The sequence below is a fragment of the Ranitomeya variabilis genome, chromosome 3 (genome assembly GCF_051348905.1).
Source record: "Ranitomeya variabilis isolate aRanVar5 chromosome 3, aRanVar5.hap1, whole genome shotgun sequence".
In the NCBI taxonomy this organism is placed as follows: domain Eukaryota; kingdom Metazoa; phylum Chordata; class Amphibia; order Anura; family Dendrobatidae; genus Ranitomeya; species Ranitomeya variabilis.
This window is the reverse complement of record NC_135234.1, coordinates 217,899,092-217,917,493: the sequence shown is the minus strand read 5'-3', so window position 1 is coordinate 217,917,493 and position 18,402 is coordinate 217,899,092. Positions and strand designations below refer to the sequence as shown.

The window sequence follows — 18,402 nt, the reverse complement described above, 5'->3', positions numbered from 1 at the left end:
GCCAGGAAAGCTGTGTGTGCGTGCCCTGCCGTGCCGACCCTCACTTCAGCCAGCACAGTCAGAGAAACAGCTGACTGTGAGGCTGAGTCTGAGAGGAGACACGCACACGCACACACAGCAGCTGACCCGCAGTCACCTGTTTCCTGACTGTGTGTGCTGCTCTCTCTGCTCCTCTTCAACAACGTCCTGGACAGCAGTGTAAACGCTGATTGGCTGCAATTCAGCCAATCAGTGTTAGCTTTCTTTGTGTGAGCTCACAGCACAGCTCAAGCAAGGAGCTGTGCTGTGATTGGTCAGCTGTCCTGCCCAAGCAGCACACAGCACGGCCATATATTGTGCAGAGGAGCATAGGGATGGCTGCAGTCAGTGTTTGCTGTAAGTATATAACTATATGATGCCTGCACTCTGATTAGATCTCCAGCCACAGAGGCAGGAAGGGGAGGGGGTCCCATGCATCCTAAAGGTGACACAGGGGAGGGGGTCCACAGTGATATTCTAATTTTCTTGTGGGTCCCCTCCCCTATTGTATCAACCACCTCTATTTTACTGTGGCTCCCCTTTCCCTCTCTCAGTAAGCCCACAGGAAAATAGAGGTGAAACAGTGGGGGAGGGGGCCCACAGGAAAATAGAGGTGAAACAGTGGGCGAGGGGGCCCACAGGAAAATAGAGGCGACATAGTGGGGGAGGGGCCTACAAGAAAATAGAGGTGACACAGTGGGGGAGGGGGCCCACAGGAAAATAGAGGTGAAACTGTGGGGAGGGGGCCCACAGGAAAATAGAGGTGACATAGTGGGCGAGGGGGCCCACAGGAAAATAGAGGTGAAACAGTGGGGGAGGGGGCCCACAGGAAAATAGAGGTGAAACAGTGGGCGAGGGGGCCCACAGGAAAATAGAGGCGACATAGTGGGGGAGGGGCCTACAAGAAAATAGAGGTGACACAGTGGGGGAGGGGGCCCACAGGAAAATAGAGGTGAAACTGTGGGGGAGGGGGCCCACAGGAAAATAGAGGTGACATAGTGGGGGAGGGGGCCCACAGGAAAATAGAGGTGAAACAGTGGGGGAGGGGGCCCACAGGAAAATAGAGGTGACATAGTGGGGGAGGGGCCTACAAGAAAATAGAGGTGACACAGTGGGGGAGGGGGCCCACAGGAAAATAGAGGTGAAACTGTGGGGGAGGGGGCCCACAGGAAAATAGAGGTGACATAGTGGGGGAGGGGGCCCACAGGAAAATAGAGGTGAAACAGTGGGGGAGGGGGCCCACAGGAAAATAGAGGTGACATAGTAGGGGAGGGGGCCCACAGGAAAATAGAGGTGAAACAGTGGGGGAGGGGGCCCAAGACATATTGGGTGACACAGTAGGGGAGGGGGCCCACAGGAAAATAAAGGTGAAACAGTGGGGGAGGGGGCCTACAGGAAAATAAAGGTTAAACAGTGGGGGAGGGGACTCACAGCATATTAGGTGACACAGTAGGGGAGGGGGCCCACAGGAATATAGAGGTGAAATAGTGGGGGGAGGGGCCCCGCAGGATATTGGGTAACACAGTGGTGAAGGAGGTCCTCGGGTAATTAACACCTTTACGACATCTGCCTTACATGTATGGCTCGTGTTAAATCCCACCATCAATCTCTCACAGCAGCATATAACACATGCCAACATAAGTGCGCATCATTCTCTCACACATTGGCACCCATGATGTGATTGTGGGTCGCTGATGGGTTGTAATGACAGCCAGGGGTCTTCTTCCTGTGGCCAGGCTTTAAAGGAGACTGTGATTTCTGCTATATTCAGTGATGCTGTGGCATCACTGTATATAACAGCACATGCGATCGGATGATCACATTTTCAGGTCCTCTAAGGGGACTGTACCAGTGAAAGGTAACAAATATATTTAAAAAATTCCTAAAAGTTAAAATCACCCCTTTTTATCCCATCTATATATATATAATTGTCTAAGGGTTTTTCCGTCTGTCTGTCTGTCTGTCTGTCCTGGAAATCCCGCGTCTCTGATTGGTCTCAGGCACACGGGCACAGTATCGACATAGATGTCATAATGGTTGCCATGGCGACGATGATGTCATAAAGGTTGCCTCGACCAATCAGCGACGGGCACAGTCTGCCGTGAATTCTGGAATCATCATTGTCCATATACTACGGGGACATGCATATTCTAGAATACCCGATGCATTAGAATCGGGCCACAGTCTAGTCTACTATATAATTGTCTAAGGGTCACTTCCGTCTGTCTGTCACGGATATTCATTGGTCGCGGCCTCTGTCTCTCATGGAATCCAAGTCGCTGATTGGTCTCGCCAGCTGCCTGTCATGGCTGCCACGACCAATCAGCGACGGCCACAGTCCGATTAGTCCCTCCCTACTCCCCTGCAGTCAGTGCCCGGCGCCCGCTCCATAATCCCCGCAGTCACCGCTCACACATGGTTAATGCCAGCGGTAACTTTACCACATTATGCCGTGGGTAACTCACTCCGTTACCGCCGCTATTAACCCTGTGTGACCAAGTTTTTACTATTGATGCTGCCTATGCAGCGTCAATAGTAAAAAGATCTAATGTTAAAAATAATAATAAAAAAAAATAAAAAATCATTATATGCTCACTTTCCGCCGCCTTTCCCGATTCTCGCGACGCTCCGGTGACCGCTCCACGCAAGCGACAGGTTCCGGTGGCAAGGATGGTAAGCGAGAAGGACCTGCCATGACGTCACGGTCATGTTTCCGCGACGTCATCATAGGTCCTGCGAGAAGGACCTGCCATGACGTCACGGTCATGTGACTGCGATGTCATCACAGGTCCTGCGATGTCATCACAGGTCCTGCGCTCATACCAACCCTGGGACCGAAACACCGCACCGCACACAGGGCCAGGACTTCAAAGGGCCTTCGGAAGGTGAGTATATGTTTATTTTTTATTTTAAGTCTGTATACTACGTGGCTCTGTGCTATATACTACGTGGCTGGGCAATATACTACGTGGCTGGGCAATATACTACATGGCTGGGCAATATACTACGTCGCTGGGCAATATACTACGTGGCTGGGCAATATACTATGTGGCTGGGCAATATACTACGTTACTAGGCAATATACTACGTAGCTGGGCAATATACTACGTGACTGGGCAATATACTACGTGGCTGGGCAATATACTACGTGGCTGGGCAATATACTATGTGGCTGGGCAATATACTACGTTACTAGGCAATATACTACGTGGCTGGGCAATATACTACGTGACTGGGCAATATACTACGTGGCTGGGCAATATACTACGTGGCTGGGCAATATACTATGTGGCTGGTCAATATACTACGTTACTAGGCAATATACTACGTGGCTGGGCAATATACTACGTGACTAGGCAATATACTACGTGGCTGGGCAATATACTACGTGGACATGCATATTCTAGAATACCCGATGCGTTAAAATCGGGCCACCATTTAGTTGAAAAATATATTTAAAAAATAAAAAACAACACATATTTGGTATTGCTGGGTTCAGAAAAGTCCGATCTATCAAACTATAAAAACAATTAACCCGATCAGTAAACACCGTAAACGGAAACAACTCAAGAAAGCCAAATGTCCTTTTTTTTTCTATCATACAGCTTCCCTGTGTGTAATAAAATACGCAGCAGTCGCCGTCTTCTGCCGCTGTGTCGTTGCTTCTGTCTTCTTCATTGCAGTGGAATATGGCCACCGGTAAGTATTTTACTACACATAGTGGACCTACATTACTGTTCTCGTGTTTAATGTAGTTTATAGAGGATCTGTCCCCTGTGGTGCAGTATATAGAGGATCTGTCGGCTCTCCTGTGTGGTGTAGTATATAGAGGATCTGTCGGCTCTCCTGTGTGGTGTAGTATATAGAGGATCTGTCAGCTCTCCTGTGTGGTGTAATATATAGAGGATCTGTCAGCTCTCCCGTGTGGTGTAGTATATAGAGGATCTGTCACCTCTCCTGTGTGGTGTAGTATATAGAGGATCTATCAGCTCTCCTGTGTGGTGTAGTATATAGAGGATCTGTCAGCTCTCCTGTGTGATGTAGTATATAGAGGATCTGACAGCTCTCCCGTGTGGTGTAGTATATAGAGGATCTGTCAGCTCTCCTGTGTGGTGTAGTATATAGAGGATCTGTCAGCTCTCCTGTGTGGTGTAGTATATAGAGGATCTGACAGCTCTCGTGTGTGGTGTGGTATATAGAGGATCTGTCAGCTCTCCTGTGTGGTGTAGTATATAGAGGATCTGTCAGCTCTCCTGTGTGGTGTAGTATATAGAGGATCTGTCAGCTCTCCTGTGTGGTGTAGTATATAGAGGATCTGACAGCTCTCCTGTGTGGTGTAGTATATATAGAGGATCTGACAGCTCTCCCGTGTGGTGTAGTATATAGAGGATCTATCAGCTCTCCTGTGTGGTGTAGTATATAGAGGATCTGTCAGCTCTCCTGTGAGGTGTAGTATATAGAGGATCTGACAGCTCTCCCGTGTGGTGTAGTATATAGAGGATCTATCAGCTCTCCTGTGTGGTGTAGTATATAGAGGATCTGACAGCTCTCCCATGTGGTGTAGTATATAGAGGATCTATCAGCTCTCCCGTGTGGTGTAGAAAATAGAGGATCTATCAGCTCTCCTGTGTGGTGTAGTATATAGAGGATCTGACAGCTCTCCCGTGTGGTGTAGTATATAGAGGATCTATCAGCTCTCCTGTGTGGTGTAGTATATAGAGGATCTGTCAGCTCTCCTGTGTGGTGTAGTATATAGAGGATCTGTCAGCTCTCCTGTGTGGTGTAGTATATAGAGGATCTGTCAGCTCTCCTGTGTGGTGTAGTATATAGAGGATCTGTCAGCTCTCCTGTGTGGTGTAGTATATAGAGGATCTATCAGCTCTCCTGTGTGGTGTAGTATAAAGAGGATCTGTCAGCTCTCCTGTGTGGTGTAGTATATAGAGGATCTATCAGCTCTCCTGTGTGGTGTAGTATATAGAGGATCTGACAGCTCTCCTGTGTGGTGTAGTATATAGAGGATCTGTCAGCTCTCCCGTGTGGTGTAGTATATAGAGGATCTGTCAGCTCTCCCGTGTGGTGTAGTATATAGAGGATCTATCAGCTCTCCTGTGTGGAGTAGTATATAGAGGATCTGACAGCTCTCCTGTGTGGTGTAGTATATAGAGGATCTATCAGCTCTCCTGTGTGGTGTAGTATATAGAGGATCTGTCAGCTCTCCTGTGTGGTGTAGTATATAGAGGATCTGACAGCTCTCCCGTGTGGTGTAGTATATAGAGGATCTATCAGCTCTCCTGTGTGGTGTAGTATATAGAGGATCTGACAGCTCTCCCGTGTGGTGTAGTATATAGAGGATCTATCAGCTCTCCCGTGTGGTGTAGTATATAGAGGATCTATCAGCTCTCCTGTGTGGTGTAGTATATAGAGGATCTGTCAGCTCTCCTGTGTGGTGTAGTATATAGAGGATCTTTCAGCTCTCCTGTGTGGTGTAGTATATAGAGGATCTGTCAGCTCTCCTGTGTGGTGTAGTATATAGATGATCTGTCAGCTCTCCTGTGTGGTGTAGTATATAGAGGATCTATCTGATCTCCTATGTGGTGTAGTATATACAGGATCTGTCAGCTCTCCCGTGTGGTGTAGTATATAGAGGATCTGTCAGCTCTCCTGTGTGGTGTAGTATATAGAGGATCTGTCAGCTCTCCTGTGTGGTGTGGTATATAGAGGATCTGTCAGCTCTCCTGTGTGGTGTAGTATATAGAGGATCTGTCAGCTCTCCTGTGTGGTGTAGTATATAGAGGATCTATCTGATCTCCTATGTGGTGTAGTATATAGAGGATCTGTCAGCTCTCTTGTGTTGTGTAGTATATAGAGGATCTGACAGCTCTCGTGTGTGGTGTGGTATATAGCAGGGGTGTCAAACTGCATTCCTCGAGGGCCGCAAACAGGTAATGTTTTCAGGATTTCCTTAGCATTCCACAAGGTGCTGGAATCATTATGTGCAGGTGATTAAATTATCACCTGTGCAATACAAGGAAATCCTGAAAACATGACCTGTTTGCGGCCCTTGAGGAATGCAGTTTGACACCTCTGGTATATAGAATCTATCCTGTGTGGTATTTTTAAACTGCATGGTGGGCCCCAAGAATGATTTTTCTCTGGTGGGCCCAAGGTACTCCAGTCCGACGCTGCCTGCACAGAATGATTCCAGCACCTTGTGGAATGCTAAGGAAATCTTGAAAACACTCATGGTTTGAGGCCCTCGAGGAATGCAGTTTGACACCTCTGGTCTATAGGATTGTCAGGTCACTTAATTTAACAGAGTGGCATCTTTTGTAACCTGAAGTAGCAAACATATAAACAGGGATTTTTTTCATAGACTGACATACATAAGGTATGTTCATTCTTTTGAGAATTTTGTTCAGATGGGTTTTTGAGAGGTCCTGCTCCAAACTTGCCTGAATAAAATGTTTGTGTGAACATACCCTATTTTTTTTTTTAAGTTTCATTACTTTGTGACTATGCCTATCACAGTACTACATGTGAACAAGGCCTTATAGCCTTAATGATAAAAAGCTTTCACTATCTTGACTTGAAAAATGTTCCTATAATAGAGTCAACCAGAACAATCCTCAAATAAACAGAACCAGATTGCCCATAAACCATGCCAACATGAGTCTGTTATGAATCACTATCTCCATGGCAAATAACAGGAAGGTGCTTCATTCAGTGAGAAGCCAGGGGGGCATAGGTTACATGTGTACCTTGCCTTACACTCCATTAACCACTGTTGTTGATGAATAATGAAGCTGTGATGTCACCATTAGAACTTTCAGAGCATTGTGAGGTGACAAACAACATGCAATGGTCAGAGTGGCCACTTCAGGAAGCCGTTATCTCCTTCGGAACTCTCAGTCTCTCTCAATTCTGAGACATTCCATCAGCATGATTTGGTTTTGGGCCTTAGTGTTACCACTCCTCTTCGTGTCCTATAGCTTATGTGAAGACACAGGTTGGTAATCATTAACCGTACATTGAATAAAATGTGATCATGTGCTAGGAGTAATGTACAAGAGCAAAAAAAAATTTGTGATGTGAGGCAACGATCCTCATTTCTTGTAGTTGCTGCATGAAACTAAATGCTAAAGCTGACCATAAACATGTGACAGCTTTCGGGCGAACGGGCTATCTTCACCACATGCAAGAGCAATCAGCCGAGTTTTCATGTGTTTTCAATTGTGAGAAAGGAGAAAGCCGCTGCCTGACACCTCCAGTGTTGGCTTATCTCGCAGAGAACAAAATGTCGATAATATTCAAACAGCCTGACCTTTTATTATCCATTGGCCCTCATACACATTAGACGACCAGCTGATTCCACTGATATCAGAGGGTTCAGCTGATCTTAATATAATGTGTATTGGAAGCTTTACCCTTTCCAAAGTGTTTGTTACTGTTTGTTATGTTTCTCTATTCTACTTATTATTTGCCCTTTGCATAATAATCCTAATTTACATTATACATTTTTACTATAAAAAGTGATTAGAGGGCCACATACAGAATAGATAGCGAAACATGGTTGAGCCAGCAGCTATCTACCCAGTCTCCGTCATACACAGGAGCGCTGTCTACTGACTATGCCTGTGTTCTCCAAGAGACATCTACTGCCAAACTGGTGGCATCTTATCTCACCAAGAAAAAAAGGATCAATAGTCTGAAATCGAACATACCAAATCTATATCCCACCCAACATTATTGGTCAGTAGAGAGTTGGGAGGCCCCAATTTACATTAGACTGAGCCATCGATATTGGCAAGATCAGATGAGATTAGTCTTATGTGTACGAGGTTATTATACCAAGAAGTGACCTAATGCAAACACGTCTTCATTTCTGTAAATGTGTTTCTAAGTATTCAAGGTGTCTACCAACGATTTGTAAAACCCTTGGCAGGGCAGATTATCTACACCCGACTTGCAGGGTTATATGATCGCCAACCAACTACATATTTGCTGCTTATTTGCTGATTGAAAGTTGCTTAAAGGGGTATTCCCAGGTTTGAAACTTAACCCTATCTGCACTTCCTGATCACTGAGTGTCCATCCGCTGTGGCCCCCCTTACGCTCTAAAGCCCTGGATGAATGGAGCATAAGTTGATGATGCACACTGCAGCTATATTATAAGGGGAGTTCAGAAGACCAGGCGAGTGCAGTACTCTGCAATCAACGGCGGTCCCATTAAGAGTGAATGGAGTAGTAGTGCACATGATCGATCTTTACAGCCCAGGTTTTACAAATCGCATGGGTCACTATGGTTGGAAACTCCTTCAATCTGAAAGTTATCCTTTATCCTTGGATAGGGTATAAGGCTGCCGTCACACTAGCAGTATTTGGTCAGTATTTTACATCAGTATTTGTAAGCCAAAACCAGGAGTGAGTGATAAACGCAGAAGTGGTGCATATGTTTCTGTTATACTTTTCCTCTATTTGTTCCACTCCTGGTTTTGGCTTACAAATACTGAGGTAAAATACTGACCAAATACTGCTAGTGTGATGGCAGCCTAACTTTCAAACTTGAGAAAACACCTTTAAGACATAACTGTATAGAAAGCTAGTAATCGGTTTCTAATCCAAAAGGATAAAAAATAAAGATAAGTAAAATAAGCATTAAACAAATACAGATTAAACAAATACTTAGCATAAGTTATATTTTACTTTTATATCTATCTGTAAATCTCTTCCCATACCACGTTCCAAATTATTATACAAATTGTATGTAAGTGAAAATTAAGCTGTCCTTTTTTTGTTTTTCAATAAACTCATGGATGAATTGGATCACTGAAATCAATCTCAAACACCTGTGATATTAGTTTGCCAGGTGAGCCCAATTAAAGGAAAACTACTTAAGATAGACATTCCACATTATTAAGCAGGTCACAGGTTTCAAGAAATATGGGAAATAAAAAGGATCTCTATGCTGTTGAAAAGCATCAAATAGTGCAATACCTTGGACAAGGTATGAAAACATTAAATATTTCACAAAAACTTGAGGGTGAAGAGAATTGTGGCTGATACAGAGCACATGCATGTTCGTGCAGATAAAAGCATAATGAGGAAGGTTTCTGCCAGACAAATTCATCACATTAAGAGAGCAGCTGCCAAATACCATTATAAAGCAGCAAACAGGTATTTGAAGCTGCTGGTGCCTCTGGAGTCCCACGAACCTCAAGGTGTAGGATCATCCAGAGCCTAGCGGTTGTGCATAAACCTACTATTTGGCTACACCTAAACAGTGCTCACACACAGAAATGATTGCAATGCACTCAGACATACATGAAGACTAATTTTGAAACAGTCTTGTTTACAGATGAGTGCTGTACAACCCTGGATGGTCCAGATGGATGGATTAGTGGATGGTTGGTGAATGCCATGATGTCCCAACAAGGCTATGACATCCAGGAAGGATGTGACAGTGTTAGGTTCTGGACTGGAATCATGGGAAGAGAGCTTGTAGACCCTTTTGAGGTCCCTGTATATGTGAAAATGACCTCGGCAAATTATATAGAGTTTCTGACTGACCACTTTCTTCCAAAAAGAAGAACCATGCCATCCGTAGCAAATCATCTTCATGAATGACAATGCACCATCTAATGCTGCAAAAAATACATCTGAGTCATTGGCTGGTATGGGCATTAAATGAGAGAAACTCATGGTGTGACCACCATCCTCCCCTGACCTCAACCCTATAGAGAACCTTTGGAGTATCATCAAGCAAAAGATATATGAGGGTGGGAGGCAGCTCACATCAAAACAGCAGCTCTGGGAGGCTATTCTGACTTTATGCAAAGAAATACAAGCAGAAACTCTCCAAAAACTCACAAGTTCACTGGATGCAAGAATTGTGGAGGTGATATCATGTTTTCAATGGAAAAAGCTTTTGATTACAGTAACTGTGATCTCTTAATGCTGAAAATTGAACAAATTACCATTTTCAGTTCTTTACAACCTATAAAATGTTTGGAAACTCTGTGCATAATACATGTTGGAACTGTCATGTCGGACGCTGTTCGGACCAGGTCGTTCGACAGACAGCGGTAATTCCGCTTTTGACCACTATTTGCTCATTGGCGTCGGCTGGATTTTGTCTAGCTGTTCCGGGGTTAATTTACCTGTTCCTCGGATTGGAAGCTGGGCCATGACCATTGCCTTTAAATAGTTCTCCTGATCATTGGGCGTCGCCGATTATAGCTTCTGTCTTGTGCGTTGTTAGTGGAGAGCTGGTTGTTGGAGATTCGTTGCTGGTGGTGTATTTTCCTTAGTCTTATTTACTCCTTCCTATATTTGTATTTATTTTGCCCTGCACATTTATAGTGTATTCCTGTGTGACTGCGGCGTGGTGTATATTTTCCTTTATCCTTGTCGGTGCTAACTGTGGGTATTGGTGTATTACCTCTTCACTGGGTGGTGGGTGGTTGGTTTCAGCCTAGGGTTGAAACAGGAGACAGGGCGAGGGACGAGGCCTGGACATGCACACCATCAGTGTAAACTCCAGGTAGAGGGTCAGTCAGGATTTCCCTAGTCTGAGGGAAATTGCAGGGGCGCGGGTTATTAGCTCTCGCTCACCTAGTCTCCCCGTGACATTAGAATCGGCCCTTTTTTTTTTTCTCTTGTCATGGATCCCATGACTTCCATAACCCGCCAGTTGGAGGCGCTGTCCCTACAGGTCACTGAGTTGAGGGGGGCAGTTCAGCAACAGGGACTAGCAGTATCTAATGTGCAAGCTGGAGTGACAGGAAGAGTTGCTGAGCCTAAATTCCCTTTGCCTGAAAAATTTGCTGGGCAACGCAGTAAATTTGTTTCTTTTCGTGAAGCTTGCAAACTTTATTTCCGTATGTGCCCGATCTCCTCGGGTAATGAGGCTCAGCGTGTGGGCTTGGTGTCGTCATTGTTAAGCGGGGATCCCCAAGCATGGGCGTTTTCTTTGCCATCTGATTCTGTTGCATTTGACTCTGTGGAGAGTTTTTTTCTTCTCTTGGGAAAATCTACGATGAACCTGACAGAATGGCTCTAGCAGAATCTAAGATACGCACTATTCACCAGGGGGAGCGAGTTGCAGAGGATTACTGTTCTGAATTTCATCGCTGGGCGATCGATACACAATGGAATGATCCAGCATTGCGGAGTCAGTTTATTCATGGGGTTTCTGGAAGGGTTAAAAAAGCCCTTCTGATGTACGAGACTCCTGCTTCTCTAGATTCCGCTATGAGTCTGGTTGTCCGCATTGGTCGCCGTTTGCGTCAGGGGGAGCATGTGACACCGCCTATGGGAGAGGGTTTAGGTTCACGTGAGGTTGCTGCAGATGAGCCCACGGAGCCTATGCAAATCGCAGGGGTGTCACATGTGAAGCGTCAAGCCCCTGAGCTCAGGAAGCAGGGAGCCTGTTTTTACTGTAGTAAAACTGGTCATTTTATTAACATCTGTCCTCTGCTGTCTAAGAAAAACGCAACGGCGGAAAACTTCTAAGCTCAGAGGGTGTGGAGGAGACCAATCTGAGCTTATGTATATCCTCCATTGTGGTTTCTCAATGCATGCTCCCTGCTAAGGTTATAATCGCTGGCAGTGAGCTGCCAATTACTGTTTTTGTGGATAGTGGTTCAGCCACAAATCTCATTGATGAGGAGTTTGTGCGCACAGCAGGTTTTAGGATTGAAAAACTGCCTCATCCTATCCATGTGGTCACCATCAATGCTGCTCCTCTCTCTCAGGGGGAGATTACTGAATTTGTGGCTGAGGTGAAACTCCACATTGGGGTTCTACATTCCGAGCAGGTTACATGTAAGGTGCTCAGGAACCTTCCTGCCCAGGTGGTTTTGGGTTTTCCTTGGTTGTCCATGCACAACCCGGTAATTGACTGGAAAACTCAGGACATAATTCAGTGGAGCGAGTTCTGCCAGGAGAATTGCCTGGCCACATGTGGTGCTACGGTGACTTCAAGCGTTCCGGAGTCACTTCTGGATTTTCTGGATGTGTTCTCTGAAAAGGGTTGTTCAGAGTTGCCGCCACATCGTCCCTATGACTGTTCTATCAGGTTTAAACCAGGGGCCAAGTTGCCTAAAGCAAGGATGTTTAACATCTCCGGTCTGGAGAGACAAGCGTTAAAAGATTATATTGCTGAAAGCTTGAACAAAGGGCACATCAGGCCGTCATCCTCGCCGGTGGCAGCAGGGTTCTTCTTCGTGAAGAAGAAAGATGGCGGATTACGCCCGTGTTTGGATTTCAGGGAGTTGAACCAGATTACGGTTCGTGATCCATACCCGATGCCACTGATACCAGATTTGTTCAGCCAGGTGGCGGGTGCTAAGTGGTTTACCAAGCTTGACCTCAGGGGGGCGTACAACCTCATAAGAGCCCGTCAAGGTGATGAGTGGAAGACGGCTTTTAATACTCCTGAGGGTCATTTTGAAAATTTGGTGATGCCTTTTGGGTTGACTAACGCACCTGCAGTGTTCCAACATTTCATCAATGATGTGTTCTCGCATGTTTTGGGGAAATTCGTTATCGTGTACCTAGATGACATCCTCATATATTCTTGTGACCGTGATGCTCATTTAAATCATGTGAGGCAGGTGTTACAGCTTCTCAGAGAGAATAAGCTGTATGTTAAACTTGAGAAATGTGTATTTTCTGTTCAAGAGTTGCCTTTCTTGGGTTATATTGTGTCTGCTTCTGGTTTTAAAATGGACGCCGCTAAGGTGCAAGCGGTGCTGCATTGGGAACGTCCTGATAACCTGAAAGCACTTCAGCGGTTCCTTGGGTTTTCTAACTACTATAGGAAATTTATCAAGGATTTTTCCACCATTGCTAAACCGCTAACTGACATGACTAAAAAGGGTACCAATTTCTCCGTTTGGCCTGAGGCTGCTGTGCGCGCATTTGAATTTCTTAAGAACAGTTTTGTTTCAGCCCCCATTCTTGTGCAGCCAGACGTATCAAAACCCTTTGTTGTGGAAGTCGATGCGTTTGAGGTTGGTGTGGGGCGGTACTATCTCAAGGCTCATCTTTGAGTGGTTTGCGTCCGTGCGCCTATTTCTCCAAGAAACTGTCGTCCACCAAACGTAACTACTATATCGGCAACAGGGAGTTGTTGGCAATCAAGTTGGCCTTTGAGGAATGGTGACACTTCTTGGAGGGGTCGGTACATCAGGTTACTGTTATTACCGATCATAAGAATCTGCTGTATTTGGAGTCTGCCAAGCGTCTGTCCCCCAGGCAGGCTTGCTGGGCATTGTTTTTCACGCGGTTCAATTTTGTGGTCACTTACAGACCGGGGTCTAAAAACACTAAGGCGGATGCTCTGTCCAGGTGTTTTCTGGGTGGTGAACCTCGGGAAGATCCAGTACCCATCCTCCAAAAGGGTGTTGTGGTTTCGGCTCTCACTACCGAGGTTGAGGCTGAGATTGCCGAGGCTCAGGAGGAGGTACCATATGAGCTTCCCATTAACAAATCTTTTGTACCGCTTCATCTCCGCTTGAAGGTTTTGGCGGAGCATCATGATGCTGTCCTGGCTGGCCACCCAGGGGTTAGAGGTACCTTGGAGTTGGTGTCACGTCGGTTTTGGTGGCCCAAGATCCGACAGGACGTGGTCTCATACGTGTCAGCTTGTACCACATGCGCTAGGGCTAAGACGCCCCGCTCCCGTCCTGTTGGCACCCTACTTCCTCTTGAAGTACCTAGTAAGCCATGGACGGAAATCTCCATGGATTTCATCACTGATTTGCCCTCATCAGCTGGGAACACGGTCATCTTGGTGATTGCTGATCGGTTTTCTAAAATGTCGCACTTTGTGTCTTTGCCTTCGTTGCCTAACGCTAAGACTGTCTCAGGCATTTGTGCAGAAGGTGGTCAGACTTCATGGGGTTCCGTCTGACATCGTGTCTGATAGGGGGTCTCAGTTTGTGGCAAAATTTTGGAAAGCATTTTGCTCACGGCTGGGGATCAAGTTGTCTCATTCTTCGGCGTTCCATCCTCAGTCAAATGGTCATACTGAGCGTATGAACCAAAATTTGGAACAGTACTTACGATGCTTTGTCTCTGATAACCAGGAGGAGTGGTCTACCTTTCTTCCGTTGGCTGAGTTTGCCATCAATAATCACCGCCAGGAGTCGTCTGGGGAGTCTCTGTTTTTTTGTGTTTACGGGCTACATCCTCAATTTTGTACCTTGAGTCAGAGGGGCTCTTCCGGCGTTCTGGAGGAGGATCAGTTAGGAGCACATTTTTCATCAGTCTGGAGGAGAGTTAAACAGCGCCTGTTGACTGTGGGTGCTAGGTACAAACGTGTGTCTGACAGTAGGCGTGTGCCAGGTCCGGACCTGAGTGTGGATGACTGGGTGTGGTTATCCACAAAAAACATAAGACTCAAAATACCATCCCTTAAATTGGGTCCACGGTTTATTGGTCCATTTAGGGTCACCGCCGTCATTAACCCAGTAGCGTACCGATTGGAGCTCCCTACGGTGTATAAGATACACGTGTTCCACAGGTCTCTTCTAAAGAAGGTGGTGAGTTCTGTGGACGCGGTGCCTATGCCACCTCCAGTCTTGGTGGATGGTAATTTGGAGTTTGAAGTCTCCAAGGTGGTTGACTCTCATGTAGTGCGTCGCACTTTACAGTACTTGGTACACTGGCGTGGTTATGGGCCTGAGGAGAGGTCCTGGGTACCAGCCTTGGATATTCATGCGGATCGGCTGGTCAGGTTTTTTCATAGTCGCCATCCAGACAAGCCGGGTCATATAAGCCATGAGGGCCCTGGGGTCCCTCGTAGAAGGCGGGGTACTGTCATGTCGGACGCTGTTCGGACCAGGTCGTTCGACAGACAGCGGTAATTCCGCTTTTGACCACTATTTGCTCATTGGCGTCGGCTGGATTTTGTCTAGCTGTTCCGGGGTTAATTTACCTGTTCCTCGGATTGGAAGCTGGGCCATGCCCATTGCCTTTAAATAGTTCTCCTGATCATTGGGCGTCGCCGATTATAGCTTCTGTCTTGTGCGTTGTTATCTCGGTCCGGAGTGGAGAGCTGGTTGTTGGAGATTCGTTGCTGGTGGTGTATTTTCCTTAGTCTTATTTACTCCTTCCTATATTTGTATTTATTTTGCCCTGCACATTTATAGTGTATTCCTGTGTGACTGCGTCATGATGTATATTTTCCTTTATCCTTGTCTGTGCTAACTGTGGGTATTGGTGTATTACCTCTTCACTGGGTGGTGGGCGGTTGGTTTCAGCCTAGGGTTGAAACAGGAGACAGGGCGAGGGACGAGGCCTGGACATGCACACCATCAGTGTAAACTCCAGGTAGAGGGTCAGTCAGGATTTTCCTAGTCTGAGGGAAATTGCAGGGGCCCGGGTTATTAGCTCTCGCTCACCTAGTCTCCCCGTGACAGGAACAATGAATTTTGAGTGTTTTTTTTTAGTTTTGATAAAATACTGTTATCACTGAGAGGTTAGTTCATTAAATTTTGATTTATCCTCCAATGATTGAAGATTTGAACATTTTACTGACTCTTTTGCATTGGCCATTTAGGAAAGTTCAAGAAAAATAGCATTTACATAATAATTTGGATACGGAAAGTATTCATACCCCTTTAAATTTTTCACTCTTTGTTTCATTGCAGCCATTTGGTAAATTCAAAAAAGTAGATTTTTTTCACATTAATGTACACTCTGCACCCCATCTTGACTGAAAAAAACAGAAATGTAGAAATGTTTGCAAATTTATTTAAAAAAAACCTGAAATATCACATGATCATAAGTATTCAGACCCTTTGCTCAGTATTATGTAGAAGCACCCTTTTGAGCTAGTACAGCCATGAGTCTTCTTGGGAATGATGCAACAAGTTTTTCACACCTGGATCTGATTACTTTCTGTACCCACTGTAGATCAAGTTCTTCGTCCATTTATATTTTCACTACAATCATAGTTAGTACTGTGCAGAGTCCATACTCTGCAACAAGTTTTTCACACCTGGATTTGGGGATCATCTGTCATTTTTATTTGCAGATCCTCTCCAGTCCCATCAGGTTGGATGGTGATCGTTGGTGGACAGCCATTTTCAGGTCTCTCCAGAGATGCTCAATTGGGTTTAGTTCAGGGCTCTGGCTGGGCCAGTCAAGAATAGTCACAGAGTTGTTCTGAAGCAATTCCTTTGTTATTTTAGCTGTGTTCTTAGGGTCATTGTCTTGTTGGAAGGTAAACCTTCGGCCAAGTCTGAGGTCCAGAGCACTCCTCAAGAGGTTTTGTCAGGACTCTGAACATTTTTTACCTTTTGTGCATTACTGCCCTTTTCCAAGATGGCGTCTTTGGTCTCATGTGCACTGTGTCTTCCTGCTATAAAACTCCACCCCAGCCTTCAGTCTGTGCTAGAGTATTCTGCCTTGCATCCAGCTCCTGACCACTGATTACTCCCTGGCTATACACCTGCTCCTGTTAACCTGTGTGGTGATCCTGCTACTCTGCTCTGAGTTCCTGCTGCATACACAAGTTTCCAGTAATCCTCCTTCATCTGCTGCTCGTGTTTACTTCGATCTGCACTTGCTGGACATGTAAGCTATTGCTGCTTTGCAATAACCAGGCCTCCCTGGTTGAGCTAAGATATGATTTGAACTGCCTAATAAGCATATCTATCTGTGTCTGGACTAAGACAAGGATTTATTCGTGTCAAGTACCTTCAAGAATAACTGTGCTTCATAGACTTTCTGCTTGATTCCTCTGAAGTTTCCTATAGACTGCTAAGCTGCGTTTATTATTTGCACCAAGTGTTGTGGACTTGAGCTTCTCTCTGCACCTGTTTGAATCACCGTGTGATAATATAGACTTCACCACTTATAAAACTGTGTCCTGTAGTTGTCTTGTTCCACGCAAAGAGTCTCCTGAGGTATCCCCTATAATTATTACAGGTTTTCATCCAGGATATCTCTGTACTTGGTCACATTAATGTTTTCTTCAATGACAAATAGTTGTCCTACCCCTGCAGCTGAAAAACACCCCATAGCATGATGCTGCCACCACCATGTTTCACTGTTGGGATTGTACTGGGCAGGTGATGAGCAGTGCCTGGTTTTCTCCACACATACTGCTTAGAATTATCACCAAAAAGGTCTATCTTCGACTCATCAGACCAGAGAATCGTATTTCTCATAGTCTGGGTGTCTTTCGTATGTTTTTTTAGCAAACTCTATGCGGGCTTTCACATGTCTTGCACTGAGGAGAGGCTTCAGTCGGGCCACTCTGCCATAAAGGCCCGACTGGTGGAGGTCTGCAGTGATAGTTGACTTTGTGGAACTTTCTCCCATCTCCATATTGCATCTGGAGCTCAGCCACAGTGATTTTGGGGTTTTTCTTTACCTCTCTCATCATGGCTCTTCTCCCATGATTGCTCAGTTTGGCTGGATGGTAAGGTCTAGGAAGACTTCTGGTGCTCCCAAACTTCTTCTATTTAAGGATTATGGAGCCCACTGTGCTCTTAGGAACCTTGAGTACTGCAGAAATTCTGTTGTAACCATGGCCAGATCTGTGCCTTGCCACAATTCTGTCTCTGAGCCAGTTCTGTCATGATTCTCAATGGCGAGAGAACATAGCCCAGCATATATGAGAACTAGCTCTTGGAAGATGGAAACTATACTGACCATGAACTAAACCTGCCGCACAACTAGTGGCCGGGTAGCATGCCTACGTTTTTTAACCCTAGATGCCCAGCGCCAGCCGGAGAACTACCTAATCCTAGCAGAGGAAAAGACAGTCCTGGCTCACCTCTAGAGAAATTTTCCCAAAAGGCAGACAGAGGCCCCCACATATATTGGCGGTGATTTTAGATGAAATGACAAACGTAGTATGAAAATAGGTTTAGCAAAATCGAGGTCCGCTTTCTAGATAGCAGGAAGACAGAAAGGACACTTTCATGGTCAGCAGAAAACCCTATCAAAACACCATCCAGAAATTCCTTTAAGACTCTAGCATTAACTCATAACACCAGAGTGGCAATTTCCGATCACAAGAGCTTTCCAGACACAGTAACGAAACAGCAGCTGTGAACAGGAACAAAATGCAAAAACACACAAGGACAAAAGTCCAACTTAGCTGGGAGTTGTCTAGTAGCAGGAACAAGCACAGAAGGCTTCTGATTACATTGTTGACCGGCAAGAAACTGACAGAGGAGCAAGGCTATATAGCGACTCCCACATCCTGATAGGAGCAGGTGAACAGAGGGGATGATGCACACAAGTTCAATTCCACAAGTGGCCACCGGGGGAGCCCAGAATCCAATTTCACAACAGTACCCCCCCCTCAAGGAGGGGGCACCGAACCCTCACCAGAACCACCAGGGCGATCAGGATGAGCCCTAT

The 18,402-nt window shown here is 45.7% G+C and overlaps 1 protein-coding gene across 3 annotated transcripts in view; it reads left to right on the top strand.

Annotated features, from left to right (window-relative positions):
• The first annotated feature begins 6,846 nt into the window (after positions 1 to 6,846).
• TMDD1 (transmembrane and death domain 1) overlaps positions 6,847 to 18,402 on the top strand; it is a 47,805-nt gene continuing 36,249 nt past the window's right edge. For 2 of the 3 annotated variants that reach the window (XM_077299515.1, XM_077299516.1), the window contains exon 1: positions 6,866 to 7,024. In XM_077299515.1, the coding sequence (XP_077155630.1) occupies positions 6,877 to 7,024 (148 nt within the window). In that variant the 5' untranslated portion in view covers positions 6,866 to 6,876. Of the gene's footprint in view, positions 7,025 to 18,402 lie in introns of all 3 variants that reach the window. The other variant, XM_077299514.1, reaches the window with a different exon arrangement.